This window comes from Anabrus simplex, chromosome 9 (genome assembly GCF_040414725.1).
Source record: "Anabrus simplex isolate iqAnaSimp1 chromosome 9, ASM4041472v1, whole genome shotgun sequence".
NCBI lineage: Eukaryota > Metazoa > Arthropoda > Insecta > Orthoptera > Tettigoniidae > Anabrus > Anabrus simplex.
In genome coordinates this window covers 51,937,429-51,957,333 of record NC_090273.1, presented here as the reverse complement: position 1 = coordinate 51,957,333, position 19,905 = coordinate 51,937,429, and the positions used below count along the sequence as shown (strand labels likewise).

General features: G+C 40.9%; 1 protein-coding gene across 1 annotated transcript in view; it reads left to right on the top strand.

Annotated features, from left to right (window-relative positions):
• LOC136880855 (neuroglobin-like) overlaps positions 1-19,905 on the top strand; it is a 552,523-nt gene that overhangs the window by 226,938 nt on the left and 305,680 nt on the right. The window contains exon 2 of the mRNA XM_067153396.2: positions 15,638-15,742. Coding sequence (XP_067009497.1) covers positions 15,638-15,742 — 105 coding nt within the window. The remainder of the gene's footprint in view (positions 1-15,637; positions 15,743-19,905) is intronic.

The window sequence follows — 19,905 nt, the reverse complement described above, 5'->3', positions numbered from 1 at the left end:
GTTGTGACAGAAATAATGACCCGTAGCTCATACGAATCGGTTATTTTTGAAACCCCGTAAGTCACGAAATGTAAACTTGTGGGAGAACAGAAAAAATGACTGGTGAATAAACCTGAAACTATTTGTATTTTTTTTGTCTCTGAGGATTAATATAGAAATACATCATGGAAGTAGGATACGAAGTCTTATTCTTTATTAACTTTGCCTCTAGATCAGTATATGTATATATATGTGATGTGATATGATATGATATGATATGATATGATATGATATGATATGATATGATATGATATGATATGATATGATATGATATGATATGATATGATATGATATGATATGATATGATATGATATGATATGATATGATATGATATGATATGATATGATATGATATGATATGATATGATATGAAATGAAATGAAATGTCGTATGGCTTTTAGTGCCGGGATATCCCAGGGAAGGGTTCGGCTCGCCAGGTGCAGGTCTTTCTATTTGACACCCGTAGGCGACCTGCGTGTCGTGATGAGGATGAAATGATGATGAAGACAACACATACACCCAGCCTCCGTGCCATTGGAATTCACCAATTAAGGTTAAAATCCCCGACCCGGCCGGGAATCGAACCCGGGACCCTCTGAACCGAAGGCCAGTACGCTGACTGTTCAGCCAACGAGTATGATATGATATGATATGATATGATATGATATGATATGATATGATATGATATGATATGATATGATATGATATGATAGGATACGATACGATACGATACGATACGATACGATACGATACGATACGATACGATACGATACGACGTAACGTGACGTGACGTGACATGACATGATAACGAGGCTGTCTCTGTTCATTGGTGTGCGAGAGAATAACAGCCTACCGAGCAGCCTGTCACGTAGGTTTTAGCTTGCATTCGGGAGACAGTGTGTTCCAACCCCACTGTCGGCAGCCCTGAAGATGATTTTCCGTCGTATCCCATTTTCACACCAGGCAGATGCTGGGGTTCTACCTTAAATAAGGCTGCGGCAGCTTCCTTTCCACTTTTAGCCCTCTCCTATTCCATCATCGCAATAAGTCCTATCTGTGTCGCGGTGACGTAATGCAGAATGTAAAAAAAATAAAAGGTTAAAAATAACAGCCGTCTCCAGTGGGGGAGATCGGTAGGATTCCTTAGGAATACAGCCTGCTCTTTCCATCAGTTTGCTATGCGCACCTCACATGTGTTTGCCGTAAACCCTTGTCACTATGTACACTTTCTTCAACATTCTGGAAGACCATGGATCCAACTGTGGTTGAACTTCGTGGAAAGTAAATCAGAGAAGTTATCCAATGCGTCTTTTAGCTTTGGTGTCTGTCGGTTCGTCTGTTTGTCTGTCTGAGCTCTTATAACTGCAAAACTACTGGAAATACTTCAAGCAAATTTCATATTTAGCATCCACTCGTCCACAGGAAGTGTTTAAGATCCATCGAATTTCAAATTCATGGAATTCACTGGGAGTTTATAGGAAACCGAATTCGTAATTTTACTCTCCCACAAAATATACAAACACAAGACGAACCTGAATGGAGAGAGATCATAAACGGACGGTTTTACAGGCTAAGCCCAGCGGACATAGACCAGAAAGTGTTGTACGTGAAGCAGATTTCTTGTGTGTATGTTCAGTCATCAGACCTAAGGCTAGTTGGATCCTCAACAGCTCCGCCATCAGCTGTCATAGATGGCCCAGGCATCACTGAAGAGGCATACAAGGGAAATGAGGAGTGAGGTACTTTCCCGTTGCTTTCCTCAGTGAGCCAGAAGTTGCTAGTACATATCAGTCTGCCAAGCCCACTGAAATCCATGCACCAACATTTTCACACCATTCAGAGCAGGTACTAGCTGCATAAGGATTGGCATTACTAGCATTGCTCATACCTCACTTTCATATTGTCTAAGCCAAGGATGAGACAGAGACAGATCTATGAAAGTAACAAAATTGCTCTAGCCTATACCAGAAGACCTATTGCACTGTAAACACTAGGTCTCGCCAGCAAAGGTAGGCAGATTTCTTATCTGTATAAATAAAATCGTAACGACCGTGTGTCTGTAGATTGAATCTTTTGGCAATTTTTTCGTGCAGTTATCCGTTTGAGGTGCAATAATGGCCATCTATATATATTTTTTTTCATGTGGTGTCTGTTTGCCTGACGGTTTGTCCGTTTGCTGAGTTCTTCTAACTGCAAAACTACCGGATATATTTCTACAATTTAGAATCCTCCTGTCCTTAGGTAGGCTTTAGGGCCAATACTATTTCTAAATTATTTCTAAATCTCTGTTTGGATTTGGGGTTTGTACAAAGTCGAAACAATGTGTTTACCCTCCCATGAATCTACCATCCCTAATGGAAATCAATTTCTAAAATGTTTCTCATATGCACCTTTTGGATAGGTGGATTAACAAGGGAAATATCATTAACGGAAGGTTTTACAGGATACATCATGTCACTTCAAGGTAGGTTAAATGGACTAATTAATGAGCCGATTTTCTTTCGATAGAACAGATAATAAGAGAAGTTATCGTCAACTATTGTTTTCATGAGTCTTCAGCGACAGGGCCACGCCAGGTTTCAGATAAACAACAATATATAACCGAGAAGTAAGAGAATTTCGCGCAGCTTCAAACCCTTCAATAAACTCTGTGATCATTCACATTCTATCTTGACTTTGTTCACTGTTATCGTACTTTATGTTACTGCCACGTGCTTTCGTATAAAAATATGAGTTTAACATGCCGTATTAAACGTTTGAATACAGGCATGTAACTTCGCATAAATTCATGAGGGAATCTTGCGAAGAACGGGTACATACCAAGTCCTCTGCAAATCTTAAATTTTTGATAGGGACAGGAAACGAATCTGGGTGTCCGAGGACGGCAGCTGTCAGTGGTGACTCTTATGCTTCGTTTTCTTCTTCTACCACTTTTCGCACACCTGTGGGGTCGCCGGTGAAAACTATGTCTCACGTGTGGACTTGTTCCTCTTTTATGGGCGGATGCATTTCCTGATGCCAACTCTATGTGGACGGATGCAATCTCTATTGTGTGTTTCTGTGGTGGTTGGTAGTAAACTGTGTTGTCTGGAAATGAAGTGGAGAGTGTTGGGACGAATATAAACCGCTAGTCCCCGAGCCGGAAGTGTTAATCATACGCGATTAAAATCCCCAAAACCGACTGGTGACCAGTTGTCCATTTCTGTTCTGTACTAAACATGTCTTGTATATGTACTATAACTATATAACACGACCTAATATACGGGGTGTTTGGAAAAGGACTCCCTAGATTTAACGTGCCCTAAAATATGTGCAAAGTTACATACACTATTCTAGTTTGTAGTGTGTGATTTATCAACTCTCCAAGTTATTCTCCCCTGCAATTGGCAGGTCTGCTTAACCTTGAGACGGCACCAGTACTGTTTGTTTCGTCTATTCCCTCAATTCAGTCCAGACGTGCGTGCAGTGCAGTGCAGAACAGAGGAAACAAACAGTACTGGTGCCGTCTCAAGGTTAAGCAGACCTGCCAACTGCAGGTGAGCCAAACTTGGGGAGTTGATAAATCACACACTACAAACTAGAATAGTGTATGTTACTTTGTACAGATTCTAGGACACATTAAAACTAAGGAGTTCTTTTTCAAACACCCTGTATTGAAAGTACACTTCGAGTACATTGCGGTTGTGAACATTAAATGCTCAGTTAATGGTAATGTCTTTTCTTGAGCAAAAGAAACAGGTAGCTACACTTTAAGAGTAACATATTTAGTTTCTGTCCGTAAAATTGGTGTAATTGTATTAGGTCTGATAAAGAACAATTCTGAATTCCTGACCTGCTATTTTCAGCAGAGTATAGGTTGATTTGACCCTTGCGCAATGTTGTCACGCGAACGCTAAGTTGAGTAGCTGCAGTTCGCTGTTTATGGCCAGCCATACCAAGAACAATACTACACTTTACTTTTATAGCCTATGGAAGCTTCTGCTTCGAGTAATGTTGGAAGATATGATACTATGATATACCTGATGGTGAGCAATATCGGATGTGTTGGCATTTAAAATAGCTGATCGCTTCTATTCTGTTCCTGGATATTTTATTTCTGTATTTATCACTCGATAAATAATATACTGCGGTTTATATGGCATTCAGTATAAAATATATTTCTTTGTGAGAGGATAATTTAGTAGTACTTATGTAGAGTATAAAACGCTCTAGACATTTGGGTAGCCCTACATTCACACAGGACAGTGTTTAGCGGGTTAGAAACTCGAATTCAGATTTAGGACCTCTCTTCGAACTATGATGGTTGGTCTCTGTATCTTCCAATTGTTGACTTTCCTATTTGTTTTTCAATGCATTCCTTTACTTGGGAATTATGTTAATAACCGACGTCCGAAAAGTAAAACTCTACCAAATTGCAACTGTCAGGTCACGGTTAGTGTCATGAAACCTATGGCAAAATTGATTCTCCTGTTGCTGATAATATCATTTCGGTAGAAAAATACAAAACCTCTGCTCAATTGCTCCTAAATATCACTATGATCAATTTATCTGATTTTATCGAACTTACTATTAACCTTTAGAAATGCAAAATGATAAACATTATTAAAGGTCATATTTGCCAAGGAACTGCAATTACTGTAAGATTAACTATTCTGGAAGATGTACAGCCTGAAGAAACAATCAGATACCTTAGTGTAACGTTCGAGGATGAAAGTGTGTACTACCAGAACAAAATTATCACTGTTCTAGAAATTGATCTGAATTCCCTGACAGATTTCTGTTAACTAAAACCAGTTTAAAATTTAAATATAATCAATCAGAATATCAGGCCAAGTTTTTTTAGTCACTTTAGAATCTCCTTTCAGTAAAATTCTACCGCGTTTTCCGACGGGATTTGACAAACGTTTACGATCAGCTGCGAAAGATATAATAGGATCGCGAGGAATGCCGGACAGGTGATCTTTTGTCGAAAAATATACATGCAGAGACTTCCTTCCAGATGTCGACTAGACATTATCTGTATTATTTCAATTAATAATCATAATAATAGTGATAATAATCTTTCTCTAATCATTTTGCTCATGACTGAGCATGGTGACCTCATACTTGTTGCGTTCATTTGTTCTGAGCCTGACCTGTTGCTCCCCCAGTGGGTGGGGGCAGTAGAATAACACCCACGATATCCCCTGCCTGTCCTAAGAGGCGACTAAAAGGGGCCCCAAGGGCTCTGAACTTTGGAGCGTGGGTTGGCAACCACGCGGCCCTCAGCTGAGTCCTGGTATTGCTTCCACTTACTTGTGCCTGGCTCCTCACTTTCATCAATCCTATCCGACCTCCCTTGGTCAACTCTTGTTCTTTTCCGACAGCGACGGTATTAAGTATGGAGGCCTAGGGAGTCTTTATTTTTCATACCCTTCACGGCCCTTGTCTTCCTTTCGCCGATACCTTCACTTGTCGAAGTGTCGGACCCCTTCCATTTGTTCTCTCTGATTATTGTTATATAGAGGATGGTTGCCTAGTTGTACTTCCTCTTAAAACAATGATCACCACCACGACCTGATCTGTTGCTTCCATTTTTCTCGATTTTCTACCCCTCGTATGATCTTCCTTAAAGCCATCCGGGTGAACTACTCCACCTGATCAGCACATCTGCTTGGTGCTCTTCCTAGTGGCCTTTTACCATGCACTGTTCCTTTCTCTAAGTTGTTCCCCTATCCTTTTTTCATGTGGCTGAAAGATCGCAGTATCTTTTGGTAGCATATTAAAGAAAAGGCTCTTCGCATGCCCAACTCATTCCTGATTGACACATTCACCCGATGTTCTCTAGATTTGATAGTCGGAGTTTCATAACCGTACAGGAAGATAGAAAACACGATATCTCTTCCCTGGAAGAGAATCTAATTTAATTATACTACCAGTGGACCAGAGCTGTTCCCCAGCATTAAAAATAGGTCAAATAAGTCGTTTTGATATGCCTGTCGCAGACATATTGTTTTGCCTGCTCTTTTCAATAATTTTATGAATACTTAATACAGGTAATGTACACTGACTGACAGAGCAAATGCAACACCAAGAAGGAGTGGTTCGAAAGGGATGAAAGTTGGGGAAAAAACAGAGACGGCACGGACGAATAATTGATGTTTATTTCAAACCGATATGCAGGTTACACAATGCGCACGGCATCGACTCAGTAGGATGTAGGACCACCGCGAGCGGCGATGCACGCAGAAACACGTCGAGGTACAGAGACAATAAGAGTGCGGATGGTGTCCTGAGGGATGGTTCTCCATTCTCTGTCAACCATTTGCCACAGTTGGTCGTCCGTACGAGGCTAGGGCAGAGTTTGCAAACGGCGTCCAATGAGATCCCACACGTGTTCGATTGGTGAGAGATCCGGAGAGTACGCTGGCCACGGAAGCATCTGTACACCTCGTAGAGCCTGTTGGGAGATGCGAGCAGTGTGTGGGCGGGCATTATCCTGCTGAAACAGAGCATTGGGCAGCCCCTGAAGGTACGGGAGTGCCACCGGCCGCAGCACATGCTGCACGTAGCGGTGGGCATTTAACGTGCCTTGAATACGCACTAGAGGTGACGTGGAATCATACGCAATAGCGCCCCAAACCATGATGCCGCGTTGTCTAGCGGTAGGGCGCTCCACAGTTACTGCCGGATTTGACCTTTCTCCACGCCGACGCCACACTCGTCTGCGGTGACTATCACTGACAGAACAGAAGCGTGACTCATCGGAGAACACGACGTTCCGCCATTCCCTCATCCAAGTCGCTCTAGCCCGGCACCATGCCAGGCGTGCACGTCTATGCTGTGAAGTCAATGGTAGTCTTCTGAGCGGACACCGGGAGTGCAGGCCTCCTTCAACCAATCGACGGGAAATTGTTCTGGTCGATATTGGAACAGCCAGGGTGTCTTGCACATGCTGAAGAATGGCGGTTGACGTGGCGTGCGGGGCTGCCACCGCTTGGCGGCGGATGCGCCGATCCTCGCGTGCTGACGTCACTCGGGCTGCGCCTGGACCCCTCGCACGTGCCACATGTCCCTGCGCCAACCATCTTTGCCACAGGCGCTGCACCGTGGACACATCCCTATGGGTATCGGCTGCGATTTGACGAAGCGACCAACCTGCCCTTCTCCGCCCGATCACCATACCCCTCGTAAAGTCGTCTGTCTGCTGGAAATGCCTCCGTTGACGGCGGCCTGGCATTCTTAGCTACACACGTGTCCTGTGGCATACGACAACACGTTCTACAATGACTGTCGGCTGAGAAATCACGGTACGAAGTGGACCATTCGCCAACGCCGTGTCCCATTTATCGTTCGCTACGTGCGCAGCACAGCGGCGCATTTCACATCATGAGCATACCTCAGTGACGTCAGTCTACCCTGCAATTGGCATAAAGTTCTGACCACTCCTTCTTGGTGTTGCATTTGCTCTGTCAGTCAGTGTAGTTTACTAGCTGATGTAACCGTGCTTCACTACGGAATTCTACATTGTATACAGAATTCTGGGTTAGGTAGTGTACACGTTGTGAGTAATATTGTATTTAAATTGCATAGCTCTTAACGTTACAATAGAAACGTGACGGGGAAGTGACCAAACGTCTCTTCTCATATGGAGAATAGGTTAGGGAATTTTCATTGTAACGGTAGGCCCGCTTGCCTACCATCAGTCACAATCAAGTTGGGGAATATTCATTATAATGGCAGACACTCAATCTCCACCTGCCTTTTTACATCATCAGAAAGAAGGTCTTAGTAGCTGTCCTTACAATGACTTATGTAGGAATGGCACGATTAAAAGCAATGCTTCCATATGAAATACTCGATCAAATGAAAAACCACACATTTTCTCACTTTTAACGCACAGTACTACGCTTCCTATCTAACAGTCCAAAGTTCCAGATCTGGAATGACCAAGCCGAAGACAAGCCGTGATTCGTGAACACCCTTCGTCTTGTTTCGGCGACGGGGGGGCGGGGGAGGTCGAATAGTGGAGAGTCCCAGGGCAAAAACTATGCCCTTTTACTAATCTGTTTCCTGTGAGTACCCGGTGAATTGGAAAATCTCAACACACTACATTGGTGGCAGAAAAAACTATCTGACTTGGAGGCAAAATCTTCCTCCAAGCAACTGCTAATTTGAAATAAAATGAATGTAGAATTTAATAAACGTGAAGAGGAAGAAGCTTTTCTTAAGAAACGGCTCTTTTCAGGGTTGAATTTTAAGTTATTTAGTGAATTGTGGTGCTATAATTTGCAATAGGCTTAAATTGTAATTCTAGACCAGCCACTACTACTACTACTAAGTGAGCCTCTGCCTTAATAGTGCACACTGCTCATTCAAAACAGCGCGTCAGAGTAGGGATCGGATAGCTGGAATATTATGATGAACCAGTGTGTTACTTACCAGCAGTATCAGGAAATGTATGAACCAGAGGAATGTCACGTTAAAGAAGCAAGTTTTCTAACTCCCCATCTATTTCCGGTCAATATTCAGTCAGGCTGTTGTACTCGGTACACAGCAGTAATCGCATCTATCGGAGTTGAGTGGCAGGATAAGAGACAAAGAACATACCGAAAAACAATGTTCAATGTAATGTTATCGTTGATCAAAGTTATGTGATTTCGATATTGTAGGCCTTCACATTTAGTTTTCTTCCGTCTCTGAAATACCACTCTTATCATAGTCGGTACTGTAAAACTGAATAAAACATAAATGACCGGAAATTGTATTCTCTATCATTTTTGCTATGTAGCACTTTTCGATAGGACCAATAACATAGGTTATTCAAAATTAAATTTTAGGTGCCTTCCCCTAAACTACAATTTCATCCATGGTGAATAAAATTGTTTATTGCTTAGACTGTAGTTTCTTAATCCCCGACTCTATATACCGCTCTCCATTAAATTCTGTTAACCCATTTTCTCGTGACTCGGCGTTGATATGGACTTAGCAACAAAAATACAAATTCATGAATATCTATGTTATCATAGGCGGTACGGTAAAAATGTATAAGAAATGAATTATCGGAAATGTAATTCTATATAACTTTAGTTATGTAGTATTTATCGATAGGACCACTAATAATATAAATATTTGAGAGTTAATTTTTAGGCCTTCCCCTAAACTACCATTTCACTCAGCCTGAATTAAATTATTTACAACCTAGATTGTAGTGGTTAATCCCCCGACTTTACATACCGCTTTTCATTAAATTCTCTTCAGCCGTTTTCTCGTGATGCGTGAACATACATACATACAGTAGACAGACAGACAGACAGATGACGGAAAATTAAGAAGTGCATTTCCTTGTTACTGTGGACATGACCGACACAGAAATACCATTCTTTTCAAATTCTGAGCAATGCACAGACAAAACTCATATTTTATATATATAGATAAGGAATCTGCTCCACGTACAACACATTTGGGCTATGTCCGCTGGACTTAGCCTGAAAAACCGACCGTTCATTATATCTCCCTTATTAATCCTCCTGTCGAAATGATGCACATGACAAAAAAAATTTAAAAATTGATTTCCATTAAGGATGGTAAATATCCATTAATTTTGGGTGTGCATATTTTGAGGGAGTGTAAAATCATGGTCTCCGTTTCGAATAAACCCCTTGTAAATTTAGGTATTCAGAAACAATATTGGCCGTAAAACTTACCCAAGGACAGGTGGATTCTAAATATCAAGTTTGGTAGTTTTCAAGTTACTGTATAGGAACTCAGCCAAACCAACAGACACCAAAGCTAAAAAATATGCAGATGGTCATTATTACACTTGAAAAGGATAACTGTAACGAAATTTCGCTAAAATAGTCAGTGTACAGACACACGGTCATTCAGTTCAGAGGGTCCCAGCTTCTATTCCCGGCCGGGAGGGGTATTTTAATCACGTCTGATTAATTCTTCTGGCTCGGGGACTGGGTGTCTGTGTTGTCCCAACACTCTCCCCCTCATATTTAGACAACACACCACTCTACCAACCACCACAGGAGCACGCAATAGTGATTACATCTCTCCAGATAGGGTTGGCGTCAGGAAGGGCAACCGGCCGTAAAACAGTGACAGATCCACATGTGCGACACAGTTCGCACCTGTAAGCCCATAGATGTGGGAAAGGTGGCAGAAGAAGAATGAGAATGCAGTTTATAATACTTATTTCCATACAATATTTTCTGTCCTTCGACCATTCGGTCCTATCTGGATCTTAATATTTTCAAACGATCTTGCTCGAGATAGTGCAACAAAAAATTGGCAATGACTGAATATTGGTACGGGTAAGTAGATTACCCACTTTTTCAAGAGTTTGTCCCTGCGCTTTATTAAGGGTCATGTCCGGCTCCATGGCTAAATGGTTAGCGTTCTGGCCTTTGGTCATAGGGGTCTCGAGTTCGATTCCCGGTAGGGTCTGGAATTTTAACCTTAATTGGTTAATTTGGCTGGCACGGGGGCTGGATATATGTGTCGTCTTCATCATCATTTCATACTCATCACGACGCGCAGGTCGCCTACGGGAGTCACATCAACAGACCTGCATCTGGCGAGCCGAACTTGTTCTCGGACACTCCCGGCACTAAAAGGCATACGCAATTTTATTTCATTAATGGTCATACAGAAGGCTAGTCGACTTTATACCTCTCCGTCTGTAGGTACGTGGACTGTTTTGTCTTAGCAGCATATAAGTTATTAGGAACGTTCTGCCATTTGTTGAGTATATTCAGAAGCATTTTTTTTTTTTTTTTTTTTTTTTGCTACTGGCTTTACGTCGCACAGTCACAGATAGGTCTTATGGCGACTATGGGATAGGAAAGGACTAGGAGTTGAAAGGAAGCGGCCATGGCGTTAATTAAGGTACAGCCCCAGCATTTGCCTGGAGTGAAAATGGGAAACTACGGAAATCCATCTTCAGGGCTGCCGACAGTGGGATTCGAACCCACTGTCTCCCGGATGCAAGCTCACAGCCGCACGTCTCTAACCGCACGGCCAACTCGCCCGGTATTCAGAAGCTTGTGAGAGAATCAAAACGTATCTAGTAGAGAATAATATTCTTCCATCATCAGAGGAAGTGTATACTCTCTGGGTTCACAGGTAGTAATCAAACATGGTTACATGCAATTATATTACTAAGGATGAAAATCACATATATCAGAATATTAATGAAAGTGTTAGTCACCTAGCAACGTGCTACTGTAAGTACGGAATGTATTTGCGGGCTAGGGTAATCCTTCGCCTGCAATTATTGGAGTGATCATTTAATGATTTGATTTTATGATTACTCAAATTTGCCTGAACTTATTATTATTCTCATTATTCACTGGCAGGTGATTCCAAAGACAATAAAATAGAAATGAAGCAAATCGGTCCAGTAAAAAGGACGGAAGAAGAATTTTGCTATTTGCTTTACGTCGCACGGACACAGATATTTCTTACGGCGACAATGGGATAGGAAAGGCCTAGGAATTGGAAGGAAGTGGCCGTGGCCTTAATTAAGGTATAGCCCCGGCATTTGCCTGGTGTGAAAATGGGAAACCACGGAAAACCATCTTCAGGGCTGCCGACCGTGGGGCTCGAACCCACTATCTCCCGATTACTGGATACTGGCCGCACTTAAGCGAATGCAGCTATCGAGCTCGGTGGAAGAAGAATTTGCCTAAGCTGTTTTAGGGAACCCTTTCTATATAGAGACACCGTTAATATATTCTTACTGCGGTAATGTATCATCGTTTCCTGCCCCATGACTCGTTCAGCCTGAGTTAGTACCCTTGTTATTTAAGAGAATTAAAGTGCAAAAAATTTGAAATATCTCGCATTTAAGTATTGACAATCTGTCAGTCATTTAATTTAATTTGCGATAAAAAGTAGAATTATGAGTTTAACACATAATTTAAATTTCATGTGACATTTAAATGATTCATTAATGGAACAACAACAGTGTTTAATTGAAAACTCTCTCATTTCACCCAGATTATTGTTCCAAATTGATTCAGATAAAACCCAATAACACTTAGCCAATTACATTAAAATTACTCACCATTTACTGAACGCACATTTCCATTAATGTTATGCGTGTAGTACACTGCATTTAACTTGTTTATAGAAGACATGTTAAAAGTTCTGATTTTTTCGTATGCACAGAGTATTCAAGCATCGTGAATGTGGTTAAGTGGTATACTAAGTAATCTGAATAAAGACGAAAGTATATGCAACTATTGAGTGTTACGAGAAAATTCAGTATTTGTATCTATTAGTGGATTCCTGAACATGACAACGTAGGCCTACATGCAATGAACAGCGATAAATGGTCCGGCCCCATGGCTAAATGGTTAGCGTGCAGGGTCGGGAATTTTAACCATAATTGGTTAATTTCGCTGGCACGGGGACTGGGTGTGTGTGTGTCGCCTTCATCATAGTTTCATCCTCATCACGACGCGCCGGTCGCCTACGGGCGTCAAATGAAAAGACCTGCATCTGGCGAATCGAACTTGTCCTCGGACACTCCCGGCACTAAAAGCCATACGCCATTTCATTTCATTTCAGCGATAAATAGTAGCAATGAACAGAATGAACAGTGGCTGTTAAAATGGATTGTACAGATGAATTCGTATGATTTGAATTGACCTTTTGAGGGCTAATAGTGGTACATCTAGGACAGTGCTATTAGAAACCCCACCGAGCTCGATAGCTGCAGTCGCTTAAGTGCGGCCAGTATCCAGTATTCGGGAGATAGTAGGTTCGAACCCCACTGTCGGCAGCCCTGAAAATGGTTTTCCGTGGTTTCCCATTTTCACACCAGGCAAATGCTGGGGCTGTACCTTAATTAAGGCCACGGCCGCTTCCCTCCCACCCCTAGCCCTTCCCTATCCGATCGTCGCTATAAGACCTATCTGTGTCGGTGCGACGTAAAGCAACTAGCAAAAAAAAAAAAAAAAAAATTAGAAACCCCAGATTTCACAGATTTTTGACCTAGAATGTTGTTTATACTTCGTCTGGCGTCGATCAATAGTCTAATAACTTTAACGCTAGAAATATTCTATCGTCGGCTCAGAGATAGCTCTCTTTCCTTGGTCTATTTCCTCGGGCTGCCTGGAGCTCACTTTGAATCTGATTATTGGATCCAAGATCACAACTCTTTTCTTTCTGTAGTGGACGGCGATTATGTCGATTCGCCTGCTGCTCCCTTCTATGGAAATTAAAGGAACTTACAAGCTTTGCTAGGAAAGGACAGTGCAATTTTTGTCCGGATTCTCTGATTATGTATAGTGTTCCTAAGGAGGCTCCCTTCCCACACCCTCCCTTAGAGATAAATAACTTTCTGTTATCAAAAGCAAAGCAAATTCATCTCCGTACTGGCCATGAAGGGCCTTGAAGGGGTGGAAGGTAAAGGCTTCCACTATCCATAACCTCGGCACTTGGTGGGGTAGAGTGGTTAGCTCTACGCCCGGTCGCCTTTGCCCCCAGGAATTAACTTGCGCCTCTGGTGAGGGCTGAGTGAACCTCAGGGCCATGTGAACCTCCGGAAGTGGAAATCTCGTTTCTTAAATTTTTCGACTTCCTGACGACGAATCGAACCCGCGTCCTTCCGGGTGAACTTATGTTGTCAGTTATAGATAAACCCAGCCCTCTCATGATAATAAGCAAACATAATAGTTCTCAATAGAAATGTATAGAAAGAGTAAAATATAATAATAATCATTTCTGAAAACTAGTAGCCACACAATGAAACACTGCCACATTATTACCCGAAAGTAGTTCGCAGTCTTTCGGAGCCCCCAATAATACTGTCCTTCCCCACTGGTGGCTCTAAAATATTCTTTTGTTTTAACGCTTTAATTAAGGAATACACAGCTTCCAGAATTTTAAAAATTCATTTCTTTTCATTATTACCATATTAAACTGAAATGAATTTTCACTCCCATATCTGTGAAATCGTTTTCAAACTCCGTAAAAATTTACCAAGTTGTGTTTGGAGTTTTTGGATATTTAAACTTAATCCAGCCTGTCACGCCTACATGCATCGCATATTTTCTCACAACTTTTACAATATAATAACTTTTGTATGACTGGCCTTCCTGGTGCTGTGTACATCCTAAACTTCAGTCTTAAGCCCATCACCAACGGCAATCTTGTTGTAAAATATTTTGTGATAAATAATACGACATAATTTCAAAGTTTTAAAATATGTTGTTCCTCTTACAGTGCAAATATCATAGCCGTTGTTCAGGATTTTAAACTGACTACATACTTCACAATCACTTCAAAATATTAACAATCTTCTAAGTATTATCATTTATACTTTCACGGCCCGTGGTGTAACTATTCACGATAATGTACATTTTGGGTTTGTGCCGTGTAATGAACTTATAAACACTCTCGACGCGATTCAAAAGGAACCATGCCTTTCTTCATCGGGAGACAATAGAGAAATGATACATCACGCACCAAAGGTTGCCAGGAGAAAACAACAAGGAACATAAAATGGTGACCTAAGATGTAAAATGGACGCCATTTTAGTCCCACGCTAGAGGCAACGAATGGCAACAGTAAAGCATCATTCTCTAATGGTTCTGATAATAGGTAGCCAAGATTCACTAAGGTTGTAGCCTGTATCGCGGTTGAAATTATCTAGGTGTTTATATATTTCAACTGCCTCCTGTTGCTTTATACGGGCAAGAACATCCACTTCGTGGAACATTACATCATGACCAGGTGTAGGGGCATGATCAGCAACAGCTGATTTATCAGGTTGGTTCAGTCTGATACACGTGGTATGTTCTCTGATGCGAGTGCATACCGTTCTCGAAGTCTTCCCAATATAAACTCTGCTACAAGTACAGGGAACTCTGTAGATACCAGGTTGCTGCAATTTAGGTAAAATGTCCTTAGTTCGCAGGAGTTGCCTAATCTTAATTGCTGTTCCAAAAACAGTTCGTGCATGGTACCTATGTAATATTTTATCAATACGATCCGTCTTGTTATGTATGTAAGGTAGGTAAGCAGTTCCATTCTCATTTTTTTCCTTAACGGATGTCCGATTATATGTCGATTTCAGAACCGTAGAGATCAAGGCTTCGGTTTAACCGTTGCACTCAAAGGTGGTTCTCAAGGTGTTAATTTCCTCTTGTCCAGCTGACACTTCACAAATCCTCCTGGCCCTGGTAGTAAGAGGTGTAAAGATACCATGTTTCTGGGCAGGATGATAGCAAAAATCTGCGTGGAGATACCTATTGGTGTGTGTAGGCTTACGATAAACGCTGTGTCCTAAAGATCCATATCGTCACCAAGAAAGAAAGAAAGAAAGGAAGAAAGAAAGAAAGTAAGAAAAAAGAAAGAAAGAAAGAAAGAAAGAAAGAAAAAAGAGGATGTGTGGAACATGTACCTATAATTTCTACCAGGTGATGTCATTTATCTGATTAAATAGTGTATTTAATTGGTGAATCGCTAACATTTGTATATGTTTATATATAGTGACAGCCTACCGCCAATTTTTATCTCGATGATCTCAGTTGTACTACAATGACACGAAGTTCTCTGTCATTACCTATTATTCTAAGAAACTCTCTTTCGTTCCCTTTCAGCTTGTTCGAGACCCACCCTGACGTTCAAGCAGTGTTCATGCCTTTCAGCGGTTTACCACTGGACGAGCTTAAACAGAGCAAACAGCTGCGAGCGCATGCACTAAGGTAAGTCAAGTCTTCTTACATCATAATCACCTCAAGCGTACAGCAGCCCATTTGATCTGGGTCAAAAGGTTGACGCTCACGGAAATAGCTTCAATTTCCTAAGATTTCTCAGTGTGAAGGAATCAAGGCTTGAAGTTCTTATTAAAAAGAGACAATTATGAAGGAAACAAAATTATTCCATGAATAATGAGTCCATACTGCATCAGGAAATATCAAAGGAAAAGGGGCATGAGAATTAACTAAGGGGTGTTCATTTCTTAGTAGCAGGTACAGAGAATGGTATTCGTAGTGCGAATTAATAGATTGTACTTTAAAATTTCTCGTTTATTCAATTTGTAAATAGAATGAATAATTCCTGTATTATTTCGAATGTGAAAATAGATGATCAGATTTAAGTATCTTCTGTTGAATTTAATGTTGCCCGACTCCAGCGATATAAAAAAATTTAATGAATATTTGTAATAAATGAAATTCAAAAATTCATAATTCGTAATGCCTTTGCTGGCAAGATGTAGTGTTTACAGTGCACTATGTCTTCTGGTATGGGCTATATCAAATTTGTTACTTTCATTGACCTGTCTCAGTCTCATCCTTGGCTTTGACAATATGAAAGTGACTGAGGTATGAGTGATGCTAGTAATGCCATTCCTTACGCAGCCAGTCCCTGCTATGAATGGTGTGAAAATGTTGCTCATAGGTTCGGTTGGTGCATGCATTTCACTGGGCTTGGCAGTCTGATATGTAATAGCAACGGCTGGCTCGGTGAGGAAAGCAACGGGAAACTACCTCACTCCTCATTTCCCTAGTACGCCTCTTCAGTGACGCCTAGGCTATTTATGACAGCTGTTGGCGGAGCTGCAGAGGATCAAAGCAGCCTTCGGGCTGAATACCCAACATACACATAATTCCTTTTAACAAGTTCATGGAGTTCGTCTTGAGAAATTACGCAAAATATTATTTGAAAATAAATATAACTTTGAGAATGAATAATCCCATAGTCTCTCTAAAATGTTATCATTTCAAAATTCCTACAGTCTCTTTATAAAGTTAACACTTGAGAATGCAAAAGAACGTAAAGTTAATCTTTCTGCAAAGTCTAGTGTTATGTTCTATTTTATGAGTACTGTCCAACACTTGGAAATATTATGTGAATTATGTAACTTCCAATCAGCAATGACAGTTCGTCGAAAATGAAGAAATCACTGTCTTAAAGTTCAGTCTTTGAGCAAATGTTGATTCTGTTGTAAGATTGTTGGTAAAGGCACTTATATCACCTGATTAGTCTTGAAACTGGAACTGGAAAATGCGGTTCAGCGAACAGCATTTGGAACTCCTCTGCGACCGATGTCGTGATGTCCACCATAGTACCACGTATCATCTCCAGCGATGTACCACGTTAAGTCCCACGATGCACCACATTAAGTCCCATGTCGACTTGAACATCAGGTTGATACGGTGAAAAAGGCACTCTGTCAGAGTTTGTGGTGTCACTAATGAATTTTGAAAACACGAGAAAGTTCAACTGAAGGTGTGGGTTACGAGTGTCAAATTGGCACGATTTTACTAAGTGCAATTTTTAAAAGTTAAGTCACTAGCAGAAATTAATTATTGTTTGACTAATTGGAAGCACAGTTCGAAACACAGTCTATCGTACACAGTTTATGCTGTTCACACAAGTAATTCAAACTTTGTTCAATATATAACAAATGTTTGGATTCTAATTGAATACGAGTTCAAATGACTATCATCCTACGAAGTGTAAAATGTAGTTCACTCGCGACACAAATCTGGTTTAGTTTAAGCTTTCCTAAATATTCGTCGCACACGAATTAAGGAGATATTATGGTTTATTTACACAGAATAAATTTAGTATTCAGCTAAATTGTCGTAAAATAGCCTTAATGTTTACTCAGTTATTCACTATAACATTTCAAAGTAAATCACGTTTGAGTGCTAGCACAATACTAAATTAAGTGAAGTCGTTCACTTTCTAGCACAAAAGAATGCTAAGTTTGAGAATCGCAGAAATATTACAAGTTCTGAAACAGCACCGTAAAATGTTTAAGTTCGTCTCGAAGCACTGGAAATTTCTAAGTTCCAAAATACTATACAATGTTTACAAGTACTACGAAGATTGTATCGAAGATATTACGCGACAAGATTACCGGGTTAGGCTCTTGCAGACCCGTACGCCGAGACCAGCATGACAGTCCATGTGAGTTGCAAGTTGTAACTGAATATGCATTGCTGGACCCTGTCCTTTTATACGGATTGTCGAGGACAGCTGTTCCTCCTCGTGAAAAAATGCAGTTTCTTTGTAGCTGAATAACTTGAAAATCCCAAGACCGATTTTTATGAAATTATAGCATCTTGACATTTAAATAATGAGCTACACGATTATATATGTCATTTTTCAATATCTCAAAGGGTTTAGAAGTTAGTAAAATACTTCTGGTATATTCTAGAGTGTCGGGTGAAGTTCACCTGATAATTAGGTCTTCCGCATACTTGCAGCTGGTGACGTACCTCGCTCGCTGCTCGTAGCTCTGTGCCGTACCGTTACCTCGTGCACTCTACACATATGTTCGAGCCGTCCCGTTGCAAATATTCATGTAACCAAAGCTATGTTCCAGGCCATAGGCATTCCCTGGTACAATACGTGTGAAAATTATGTGGGCAAGTGCAGCTGTTACTTTTGCTGATATAGGCTTGGATTAACGCCAACATTTCACCCATAAGATTGTTTGGCTGAATATACGGGGTGTCCTTGAAAAATGTTCCAATATTTTCAGAGGAGGCAGCAAAAAAGAAGAAACGAGAAAGGTCCTATAAACATTGGTCGCAAACCCTGTATCTTGGAGTTATGGTCCAAAACCACTACTGTCAATGACCACCATGTCATTGATCTACTCTTCACAACAAGTGCTCCACCTGACCGCCATTCATTGCAATACAACATTTCAACCTACGTCGCATGGAATCATGCATTCGTTGCTGTTGCCAGATTGCATCACGGGCATTGAAGTTGAGTTTTCATAGCGCATCCATGATATTTATGGGGATCGCATACACCGTGGCCTTTACATGTACACAAAGCCAAAAATTTAAAGGGTTAATTTCAGGCGAACGGACAGGCCAAGGTATTGGCCCTCGCCCAACAATCCATCACTCATGGAAGACCGTGTTATAGGAGTCTCCTAACACTATGATGAAAATTGGTCAGTGCCCCATCATTCATGTACCACGACCAACGATTAGATAGGAACGTATTTCGGTCCTTTGTTGCATACAACCCTCCATAAATTATTGGAACATCGTAATCATTAATAAGAGTGGTAACGAGCCGTACCTCCTAAAATATTGTGTTTACGACCAATGTATAGGCGTGACAAGCGGCTATTTTTGTATAACTGCTACAATAAAGTAACTGTGAAAATCAACAGTTAAAAGCAACGTCCAACGTTACTCGCCTTTTACTGGTCACAGGCTGGTCCTGGTTTCAAGCTTGTCTCCTTACAGCTGTGTTGCGAAGTCCCATTCATTCACTCGCATATGCGCGCACGAATCACTACACTGTTGAAAGCCGGTGCAGCAAAACACGCATTCTTATTTACTATAAACTTAAGGATAGTCAGACAACGGAAGAAATGAGAAGACAACATAGCGTCTTTTCTGAAATCTAGAGGAGTGAGTTTGACAATGCCCCAATCAAGGATAGAAGAGAAGAAAACATGCTGATCTGTCCGCCAAACCTCGACAATAACCAGTACATGAGGATCGATTAAATAAAATGAAGTAATGTTATGTTATCTATAATATCAATATGGAAAGTTAGCGTACTAATTTATTTATGGTACAAGAAAAATTATACGGATGAAACTTATAATAATATTATAATGTAGGTAGCCCTGCGTGATGTCTGATACTACGATTACCCCTGAACAGTTGAATATGTTATAACAGTTTACACTTTAGTTACCAGATGACAGCTTGGATGAAAGTTTGGATAAGAGAGTTATGTCTCAGTGCGTATCAAAATATCGATCATCGTTTACGTTTTTTTGAAACAAGTTTAATTGTCTTTCATCCATCCAACTTGTTCTCTTAATTATTCTCCAAAACCACATTTCTGCAGTCTCAAGTTTCGTTTCTACCTGTTTCCC